Here is an 11,180-nt window from a genome sequence, read left to right on the forward strand (position 1 = left end):
ATTGGGTGCTTGATATAAGTTAGATTTTCTCAGATTCTCAATGTTGTATACGTCCTTTAAAATTGTAACAAACTCGTATATTGTTGTGAAAACAGAGTTGAGATGTTGTAAGGTTTTGTGGCACTTGATATAAGTATTATTTTCTCAGATTTTCCATGGTCTATATGTCCTTTAAAATTGTAACAAACACATATGATTTTTGTTGTGAAAGCCCATGTAAGATGTTGCAAGTTATTTTAGGTGATTGATACAAGTTTTTTTCCCTCAGATTTTTCAATATTGCATACATGCTTTATAATTGTAACAAACTCGTATGAATATTTGTTGTAAAACAATAGACGAGATGTTGTAAACATTTGATAGAAGTTGTTGTTTTTCTCGGATATTTTGGGTCCCTTAAGTGCCTGCAAGGTGAGTATAATATTGTTGTATTCATGTTACAAGGTTCAATTTTTTCGACTTTTATTGTTCAATTTCAAAAATATTTAATATAGTGCATGCACCAGTCACCTAGCTAGTAGAAGCCCACCGTGCAAGGCAGGCGTAGTGGCACCTAAAGCTAGGCTTCACCGTGTGCAAGCATGCTAGCTATGTCTCAACAAGGGAAACTCACAGCGAGCGATCAGCAGCACATGGCAGGCTCCACACACGCGCTCCATTTGTTCAGAATAGCCAGCTGACGCTGAGCAGCATGATAGCGACGTTTCATGTAGCTGAAAGCGACGTTTTTGACAGGAGAAATCCGACGGCCGAACACGTCACATCGAGCGAACAGGAATGCAACCGATTTTTCTCATCCGCGTCGGTCGGCCAACGGCTAGCGCAGCCCTTTGCCCAATGGGGAGCCACCAGCAACAACAACCCGAGGGGAGGGTGGAGGGGACACATCAATCGAGGGATCGCGCATCCTCCCAATTCACTCGTGGGGAGGGTGACAAAGAGGTGGGTGGGCCTTTCTGTTCTATGTTCAAAATTCACAGATGATGAGATTGGAAACACGCCTCAGGCCAAGGATTACCATGCATGATACAGCCTTTAGTTTTGATCTCACGAATAAAAAGGAAAAAAAATCAACATCAATTGCTCTTCTAATCCTCAACCAGCAAATGCCGTTTCCTTCTTCAAAAGAAGCTAACAAAACCCATCTCGACATATCGTCAGGAGGAAAACTTCTGATGTCCGAAGGTGGAACCACGAAACCTCTCTTCTTTTCGCTCCAAGGTCAATCGGGGCAAAATCAGCTAGCGATCAAACTGTCAACAGCCGCAATGAAGGGACTGGGACTGGTGCAATAGTTCCCTCTCTGCAGTTTCCTCTGTAGATAACACCTGCTATGAGAGAGATCATCATCATGAAATAGATCTATCAAAATTCAAAGAGGGCTAAGGTGAAACAAGTGCTAAAATGTTAGTACATTGTATCTGTTTAGACTGGAAATGCATGACTCACTTTTGACGGATTATGTCTTTTCAGTGTTTCTTCTTACGAATATCCAAACGGTTCTTCAGCTGCATAAATAAAATTCGATGATCAATCACCTCGGACTAAAACAGTGGTGTACATGGCACAAACAAAATTAAATTTGACTGGCCAGGGAGCAATACTGAACATGCAATCTGCCCCTAGTTCAATTTCTTTTGACATCTATACTTTTGGAGTATGGAAAACCATGTGCACTAACAAACACGGGATATAATTAGAACAATGATTGAGCTTCTGTGATAACAATACAGACAATGCCTAGATTCCAATCGTAGCAACCTTTCAAAATGGTGTGTTCAGGAGGGCGAACCACTTCCTAGTTGGTCACCAAATTGCTCGAGGCCAAGCATGCTTAACGTTACAGTTCTTTGGAGATGTGTGCTTCCGGAAAAGAATGTATATATCGGTAGTACAAAAAATATTCTATCAATTCTATTAAGCTCTAGACAAGGATGTCACGGCGAATAAGCCACCACCTGCAGTGGAGCACATAATAAGGGGCGTGTTCAGATTCTCCCTAGCTTCCCGCTTCCCAAACTACACGTGCAAAACCGAGCTGAACTGCCCAGCTCCATGAAGCTAGATTCGCGAAGCTGAGCAATTTCTATGTACAAAGTGTGGAGCAATCATTTTGGGAATTCATGGATCTGAGAAATGCAGAGCACCACTTATTTACGGCTATTTTGCTACCGCCTGGTCAAAACTTACAGGACATCCCAAGCTTGACGGCATCATCCTTGGGCGGCTCCCCAGTGCTGGACGGATCTTGCGGTCGGGAGGAGCGGTCGCGGTTGCCGTACCAACATGACCAAGCAGCACCGGGGAAATCATGCTCACCGGTGCCAGCAGACTCAGTCCCGCGAGCAGTTCAGTGCTGGCGCCCCATCCTCGTCTCTGCTGGGCGCCTTTGCGTGTACTTGTCCAGGAGGACCAGGACGCCGCGAATTCGCGATGCCGTTCCTGGGCGAGGCACGACGGGGAAGACGGCCAGGAAAGAAAAGAAAAAAAAAAGAGGGAAAGCCGCGACCCTCCTCTGCGTGCCTGGCAACCGACTAGGTTAAAAATGGGCCAAAAGCTACTGGGCTGATAGCTGTCTAATGGGCTTTCAGTCCATTCAAAAACAAGAAGCTGACCGAACGTTTCCTGCTCCAACCAAGACGTCAGATCTGGGTTTCTGAAACCCGATTTGAGGATTTCAGGAAGTCGGGGACTTCTCGAACACACCCTTAGAGCATCTCCAGCCGCGTCCACCGAAGTGTCCGCTAAAGAGATTTGGAGGGCGCTAGACAAAAAAACGTTCCCAGCGTGCCCCAAAGCCTCTTTTTGTTCAGCGCGGTCCAATACAGTGTCCGACGTCCCGAGCCTGTCCCCGCTACACAGGAGACGCTCCGGGCACGCCAGGCACAACGAAATGCGAGGCGAGGAGGCGCAGGCCTGATGGGTCGGGAGCCTAAAACCCATCACCTACCTTTGGTCAAGCGACGTTAATGGCGTCCCAGATTTCCCAGGCGATGCAGGGATGCGTCTCGTCGTGCATGGCCACGTGGCCATCCGTGCCGGCGTTTATTGCATCCAACACCCCGCTGCTGCTTCGCCTGCCGCCGCTGTACATTAAGAGCACCCCTGCTTCCTTCCCATCCCAATCTCACGCCGCGTGGCCATCTGCGCCGGCGTTTATTGCGTCCAACGCCCCGCTGCCGCTTCGTCTGCCGCCGCTGTATATTAAGAGCGCCCTTGCTTCCTTCCCCAACCCAATCTCTCGCTGCTCTAACCTCTCGCTGCTCCCAAATCTCCTCTCCCTAGCCAATGTCGTCACAATAGCTGGAACAAGGACGGGCGCGTCCTCTTCTGGGGCCTTCCGGGGTGCACCCTGGAGAACGTCGTCGACGGCATCCACAACTCGTCCTCCTCCAACTCTTCCTCATCAGGGCCGGCGCAATCGACGCCGTCCTCGTTGCACCGCGCCGCGGCCTACACCGTCCCCAAGCGCGAGGAGCCGGAGTTCGCGACGCCGCCCGTCAATCCGAGGCGCGGCGGCGGCAACCTCCTCATCCCAAAGCCGGAGGTGAAGGAGGAGCAGGACGACGAGGCAGCCGGGAAGGCGGCGCTGCTGATGGAGTACGAGCGGCAGCAGCGACGACCCCGAGGACTGCCCACGGCTGCACGTGGCGTTCGCGTCGCTGAACGACAAGGACGCCTAGAGGGGCGACCTCGACAGGGCGATCGCCATGTCCATCCGCAACACCGGGAAGCCGCTCGTGGACCTCACCGACGACGGCGAGGCTGGGCCAAGCGGCGTGGTGAAGGACGAGCCCGTCGACGAGCCTGACGAGCGCGTCAAGCAGGAGGTCGTCACCGACGACATGTACAACTTCCACCAATACTACGACGCCTCTGGCCGCCGCAAGTACTACTAGATTAGGGTTTAGTTTAAATCTCATCGAATTTCGTTCAAATCTATGTAATATATAGCAAGTTTGAATGAATTTGCTCAAGTTTTAAATATCTGAAATTTTGTTTGGGGGATGCGGCTGGGGAGTGAAGTCCCCAAATGCGGAACGAACAAAACACGTCCCCCAAACGCTAGATCAGGCGCCATTTGGGGGACGCTTTGGGCTTTGGGGGACACGGCTGTAGATGCTCTTAGGTGCCCAATCCAAACATTTTAGGAGTGCTGAACTGCTGAGGTGTTTTTCTTGCCTCGGCATGGTAATACTTAGTTTGGCCAAACTCGGCCTCGAAAATTTGGAGGCTCCACATGAAGTCAAATTCAATACTCCTGTTCAGGCGAGAGACTTTGGAGTAATTCACTAACAGGTCATGGAATTGAAAACCAACGATCAAATGTTTGTCATTATCAAATTTTGAGACAGAGAATTGGCTTCAAGGTTATACTAGCACCTAAGAACTTGAGGATCACTTTCAAGGATCAGATGGACATACCTTATTTATGTACTTCAGTTGCTCAAGCACTTCATCAGTCCCCAATTCCTACAATGGATAGTCCAGATATCAGTTTTGTATTGCAACTTCAATTACTGAATGGTGCAAACAATATAAGGTACAATTGAGAGTGTTATTACAGAGAGGTTGCAACAGGACTTCAAATAGATGCATGGATGAAAATCATGAAATATACTCGCACATGATTAATACATCCAAAGATTAAACAAAGAGCCAATAAATCTACCACATAATCAATATACCGTAATTTGTGAAGAGCTTGCTTTGCGGCTAACAGGTAAAGCAAGACCCAACAAGGCCACACAGAAAAAAAACGTGGCACCTATAACACAAACATACCTGTGGAACAGCACAATCAGCATGAATTGGATCCCAAAGAACTGAGCACGAACAATCCCAATCGCTCGACTGAACAACAAATAGTGGTGCCCTGCAAACATTCCCATGAGGTAATGAAAACATCAATGCATATGCGAATGATAGTTGTTAACAGGAAAACACAATATAGAAGAGCCTTCTAAGTTCTAACACATGAAAAATGAGCTCCTTTTCTCCTATATTCAAACTATTGCCATGTGGGGAATAAAATGTCCAATATTTAGCAATCTAACAGCAACAAGCACCCCACACTGACAGAAAAAACTACATAAATTAGGGTGGGCGATGCTACCTCCGCCACTTGCCACAAATAGCTCCTGTGTCTAAGACTTCTTGGCACTGAATCCAGTTACCAATGCTGCTTTTCTTGTCTTCACGCCTTTGTGGCCACTGCAAGTAAAGCACCACTGTCAGGAGGCATGGCTGAAAATGGCCACTAAGTAACTCTTTTATTTATTATCGTTAAACAGGTCCATAGTGTGCTGAGACCTACACTTGGACTTGTCATTTCAGTGGCATCAAGTTCAGAGGGATCCATAAAATGATCATCATTGCTGCATAGATAATGGGAGTTACTATTAGAAATTTTATTTGACACAAAGGTGCAAGATGAAAAAACAAAAATAAACTAAAGTAGGGCATACAATTTTAAGGTAATTTTAGGATTTCAAATATATGTTATTGTTTATACATTATAATGGAACTTTGGTAACAAAAGATGAAGTTGGAGAATGTTGACTAGGCAACAGCCTTTCGTCACATGATAAGCACTACTCCATGGGAAAGACAAGTGTTTCCCATGTGAATTGCCATTTTTCATAAATCAAAATTAATCCTTAGTTGAAGCTGCATCTCCTGTCCCAGTAGTAATGACATGCTTAAAGTACAAAAATTCAACAAGTGTGAGCATACCAAGAAATCGGACCAGACCATTCTGGAACTTCTGCTTGAAAGTTTCCACCAATCCTCACTTGAGTGTCATATGGTTCAGGATTCATCAACATATCTCTTATTGAACCAAGGCTTCGGTGGGGTCTTTGAATGTGCTTGGCTGATCCATCTTCCGCACTCGGAAAAATCTCACGTTTCCTCTTATGTTTCTTCCTTGAACAATCTAGGCAGTACCACTCTTTATCTGGTATTTTCTTAATGCGCCGGTGGCAGCAATGCAAGTGGAATGCTCCTTCACAACAATCACATATTAACATGCGGCATGGATCTTCCAAAGACCCACAACTCTCGCATGCAAATAAAGGGTTGCTTTCATTGTCATCATGGGAGAATGTAGCTGATGAACTGCTCCATTCCGATTTTTCAATCGGGATTATATCTCTTTTGAGTATGGATATGCAAAGCTCCCATGACGTCAACTCCGTAAATGGTTTTGTAGCATTGGTATCGGACGATGAACTCTTCGTGGCATCCTTTGTCTTGTCATTGATATAAGATGGCATGCTTGATATGGAAATTGAGTTCCTATCATCCACATTAGAAAGTGACTCCGATGAGTTCTTCCAAATACTTTCTTTAGAAGCTTCTCGAGGATCTATATATTTCGTTGTACATTCAAAACTTTTTTTTTCAGATTTTGGGACTTCTACATTTGAAGAAATAATAAGTGATTTTCCATTGGAATTTTGGACCCGGGGAAAATTATCTCCAAAAGTTGTGAAACTTATATTTGTCTTCTTGACCGCATTTCCATTTGTCCGAAGAAAATCACATTTCATGTCTGTCTTCCTTCCTTTATTCAGATCATGATAATCTTCTGAAGAAGGAACATAACAAACGTCATCGATGGCTAGCAAATTTGAGCTCGAGGATAAATCCGAAGAATTAACTGATGACTTCGATTTCTTCTTCTCACATAGAAAGAGGTTCTTCATAGATCTCCTTGGGCGTATATTAGGTTTAATAGTCATATATTCTCTTGGAAAAGAATTGTGACCGTTTCTACCACAATATTGGACCCAAAAAAAAAATTGGCTAAGGAAACACTCATCAATAGATTTGGATATAGAGGTTGTAATATTGTAGTGCTTAACAAGCACAACCTCAAATGCGCTTGCCCACAAGAGAAATTTGAAAGCTTCTTCCCACGGCTACCCACAAGCTCTTCAATAAGGGGAAGGAAAGCATTAGTCAACTATGTATATTTTCAAGAAAAAATATACAATATCATCTAGCTAGAACACAGGCGAAGTAACCACAACAAGAGCAGAGAATTTGATGAAGACAACAATAAATAAATTAAGCACGATTCACAAGGAGTAAGCGGAGTTGTAAATTTTGCACCTTGCATTGTTTTGAACACCTCTATTCTTCCCCTTTGGACGAATCTAGAGCTCACGAAGCCAAGCTTCTCTAATGGTCAGTGACATCCTAGACCAAGGCTAAATAGGATTGATAGGATACTCATATCAACAAGGTGCATATTATTTTTTGGAAGCTCATCTCCAAAGAACCTCAAGGTTAAGTGTGCTTGGCTTAATAGGATTGATAGGATACTCATACCAACTAGGAAGTTGATCCCTGGTGCGCAAGAAAAATTAGTGTTGGTATGTAGGGCCAGCTCGAGGCTGGGGTATTACATGGTCATAACTAATGTGCTTGGATAGGATTTAAATAATTTGGTGATTTACAAGGACACGTATCTTGGGTTTATCATCAAAGCAGAGGTAGAAGAACACAAACATCAACTATTGTTAGGCTCAAACCTTCGTGATACTTTAATCCAGTCCAAATAGGGTAAGTAGCATCTACTAGACAAAAATATTGTTTTTTACTTCGTCACGGAACATGTAACGAACAAATCATCTAAAGTTAAAATTTACGTGCGTTAGCGGCAAAGTAATCAATGTCTTTCCACCAAATGGTGTCCCTCGAGGAGCTTCACTACACAACATGGTAGTCACCTATATGAATCAACCTGATATGTGGGTCTAATGTAACATTCCTTCGAGATTGTGTGTACAAATCAAATTGGAGACTAATAACATTGAGTTCAAGTGACAAGGACTAGTGGCGGAGCTATGTTGGGGCTATCAAGGGGATAACATCAACTTCGAGTGCCGAACCTACATCTAAGAAAGCCCCTTTTTAGAAAGATTGAGCCAAATAAAAATAGATCATGATACGATCATGAGACTTGAAAAATCGAGATTAGTCTATTCTATTCTATATATCTAGATTATATAATGGTATAATACAATTAAGAAATACAAATAAAATCATAGCTCCTCCATGCGCATAATCGACATGATAAACCCAAGAGAAAACTAGCCAAGGCTCCCATAGTGTCCACCCATGGCCGGTTTGGTCACACCCTTGCCACGGGCGACGATACCTCCCTCTTATGATCTCGTATGGAATGATTTAAGCCGAGAAACACAAAGGTCTCCCCACGATTTTTTTTTATTCTACCTGTTTAGATTTGTTGTCTTTTTGTTACATCGTGGTTTATTTATATATTAGGACCAGGTTAGAAGTATTGGACTCCCATCACCTATCCAATTGTATTCCACCATAGGAGATTTGAATCAATTTGAGTGACAGGGACAACTAGATCGCACCATTGTGTATTAGATCTAGGTTTTCTTATTTATGCAGGGGAGTAGATTTTTTTTTGAAGGGGAGCAGATCTGGGTTTTTTTTTTTGCAGAGGAGTAGATCTAGGGTTTCTAATATGGGGGGAGTTATAATCCAGAATTGCAATGGAGAACGATCATGCCTTCCCTGCAAGTTCACGGAGATCAGCATGGAGATTATCCCACAATTAACTCCTGCAGTAGCATAGATTCCCCCTCTCCCCACCTAGACATTCTTTCCCCAAATTCTGCCCGAATCCATTCAATACCTTCCGCCTCCAAATGTGAGGGGCCCTGGTCTCCACGATTCCAGCTCATAGACAACCAACCCAAATCCACCCACCATCGAGTGCTACGAGTTCAAAATTATACAAACAGCAAGCATGTAAATCGAAACAAAACAAGAACGGATCTGCGCATAGTAGTGTATCTTCCGAATCTACACCAAATCGCAGGGGAGAATAAGAGAGATAGGTTACCTGGCGCTTCACTGTGGCCTCGCTGTAATTGGATTCGGAGTAACGGCGCAGCTGTGCGGCGGAGCAAGGATGTGGCAGTAGTGAATAATAAAAGAGCAATTATATGTCTGCAGAACTCTTCAAGCAAGCGCCTCTCTCCTTTCTTCTTTAATTAATAATAATGGGAAAAGTGAATGATATGCCTTCAACGGGGAATGAAACAACATGGATCAACACGCGCTTTTGATATTTTAGAAATACTATCCACACTAATTTATTTATAAGCACTAATTTATTTATAAGGATCTCTCGCAAAAAAAGAAGGATGGCTGGATTGTGAACGAGGGAGCTCTGCCACCCTGGAATATCAATCAGAGATTTTCTTTGATAAACAAATAGATAAATGGAATTGTTTTTTTTTTTTGCCCTACCAGGCCAAAATATTCTGCATCTAGCAAAGGGCTATTTTTTTAATATCAATCAGAGATTCGTGCATCGGCGAGCTTGGCCTCCCCGTCCCCTCTACCCTTGTTTCTCCCCTGGCACGGATGAGGATAAATTTACCTTAGGTTGAAGATTCATGAAACCCTTGAACACATGAGGAGGTGATGATGCCGCCTTGGAAGAGCAATCGGGGTTAAGACGGAGTGAGTTAACAACGGATGTGAAGGTACGAGAAGAGTGGTGATAGGTTGTGACTGATCTGGCGTCGCGCCGCCAAAGATTAGAAAGAATAGGGGAACAGGATGTCGAGAACTACGGCGCTAGGGCTACTTGTGAAGGTGTTATATAGCCGGTGTGTTTGTGATCTAGAGTGAGACCTAGATCCAAGGGCTACAAATAAATCACAATTTTGAGAACAAAAAAGAATACTCGTTTTCCTATCTTATGGAGCATAGAGACCTACTATGGCTTAAATACAATTTGCAAAGAAAGTATGGCATAAATATGTCATTGAACCAACTTTACATGACTCCGTGGCCAAAATGGTTTATTGGTTGGATTTGAGATGGCTGGCCTAGGTTCGTCGGAGGATCCGTTTGGACCTCGGGAGGAAGCAGCCAGGGCACGGCGAGCCCAGCAGGATCACACGACTCCCGATGGATCGACCACACGACTAGTGGCCTACTCACAATCGCACCACTCATGACCATACGGGTTATTTCCTCTCCACCACGCGCGGCCCAGCTAGGCAACAGGCCCGGTTCGGTAGCATCTTCTCCCAGCACGGGCTCTTCTTTTTCTTCAGAAACACACTATTTTTTTTTAGAAAACTATCTGTATATTCAGAGATATATATTAATTATGCGATTGTTTGTTCCCAAAATTTAAACCTCTGCGCAGCTATGGTCCCTGGTGGCCTGGGCCTAAATCTACCCATGGCTGAGATGAGAAGACAAGGACCCTAACCATCGTCTCCAAAAGACAACGAAGTAAAGTCATGCAAAGAACATGACCGCGATAGAGATCGAGCTGGACGAACAAACGCGGGAATTCGCCCAAATCTGCCATGTCATGAAAAGTTCTAGAGGAGTCATCTATTGACTTTCTTGGAGGATAAAGACCTCTACGTGATTAGATCCTTGTGAAATTTCACAGCACGCATCTGAATAAACAATGGCGCACTTGTAGGCGTGCGAACAAAACGGATCTAGATAGGAAGATACAAACAAGGAAAGATCATGTATGAATTACAACACATGTACTCCCTCCGTTTCACGAAGATTGTCTGAGAATTATCAAAATTTAGATTTAGATGTATCTATACACTAAATAATATCTAGATACATCTAAATTTTGAAAAATCTCACATAATTTTCGTGGAACGGAAGGAGTATGTTAGTTTGGCTCAGAGCCTCGTACCTCAATAGATTCTGTAGTTGTAGATTGATTTTGCATCAGCAAGGTTTCCCATCCTCCCAACTACCGATGAGATTTGAACGGACTAGGGGGTGCTTTCCCCCCTGACCCATCGTATATTTATAGACAAACTTTGGGTGGCAATTTTTCTACTCAAGTCCTGCAGTCAACATTGGGACCGATTTGTATGTACATAAATAGTAGTTTTCTTTGTATGCATATCGGATTCACATCATGTACCTAGATAAGATTGTCCCAAGAGTTCATTTGCTAAACTATACGAGTCCTCTAGAGACACGATTACTTCAAGTCCTAACCAACACAAATTACACGCAAGCACTCACATTTATGACCAGACTTTGATAAGCTTGAAAATTGACAAACTCAGCACATATATACATGTTCCGTCTTCTTGAGACACAAAAAAAATACCGCAATAAGATTTGATCCC

General features: G+C 43.9%; 1 protein-coding gene across 4 annotated transcripts; it reads right to left on the reverse strand.

Annotated features, from left to right (window-relative positions):
• Positions 1 to 996: 996 nt before the first annotated feature.
• Positions 997 to 9,198, reverse strand: LOC124699775 (B3 domain-containing protein Os07g0679700-like). 4 transcript variants are annotated; one of them, XM_047232023.1, is made up of 8 exons: positions 8,891 to 9,198; positions 5,737 to 6,937; positions 5,318 to 5,378; positions 5,117 to 5,214; positions 4,786 to 4,876; positions 4,426 to 4,473; positions 1,450 to 1,508; positions 997 to 1,328 (listed from the first exon to the last, which is right to left on the reverse strand). In XM_047232023.1, exons 2-7 carry the CDS (start codon positions 6,744 to 6,746, stop codon positions 1,470 to 1,472), a joined length of 1,347 nt encoding a protein of 448 aa, XP_047087979.1. In that variant the 5' UTR covers positions 6,747 to 6,937; positions 8,891 to 9,198; the 3' UTR covers positions 997 to 1,328; positions 1,450 to 1,469. The 4 variants fall into 4 exon arrangements, with proteins under 4 accessions (XP_047087979.1, XP_047087984.1, XP_047087991.1 ...); XM_047232028.1 differs by having other exon boundaries at positions 997 to 1,331; positions 5,737 to 6,939; XM_047232035.1 differs by having other exon boundaries at positions 5,737 to 6,300; positions 8,891 to 9,196.
• Positions 9,199 to 11,180: the final 1,982 nt, after the last annotated feature.

Source organism: Lolium rigidum, chromosome 1 (genome assembly GCF_022539505.1).
Source record: "Lolium rigidum isolate FL_2022 chromosome 1, APGP_CSIRO_Lrig_0.1, whole genome shotgun sequence".
NCBI classification, from domain to species: Eukaryota; Viridiplantae; Streptophyta; class Magnoliopsida; order Poales; family Poaceae; genus Lolium; species Lolium rigidum.

Bases quoted from the DNA above. Each gene is read 5' to 3' on its own strand.
- LOC124699775 (XM_047232023.1), bottom strand. From the start codon at position 6,746: ATGACTATTAAACCTAATATACGCCCAAGGAGATCTATGAAGAACCTC. The intron at 4,877-5,116 runs GTAGCATCGCCC...GAATGTTTGCAG, and splicing joins ATTTGTGGCAAGTGGCGGAG to GGCACCACTATTTGTTGTTC. The intron at 1,509-4,425 runs GTATGTCCATCT...TTATTTATGCAG, and splicing joins AACTGAAGTACATAAATAAG to CTGAAGAACCGTTTGGATAT.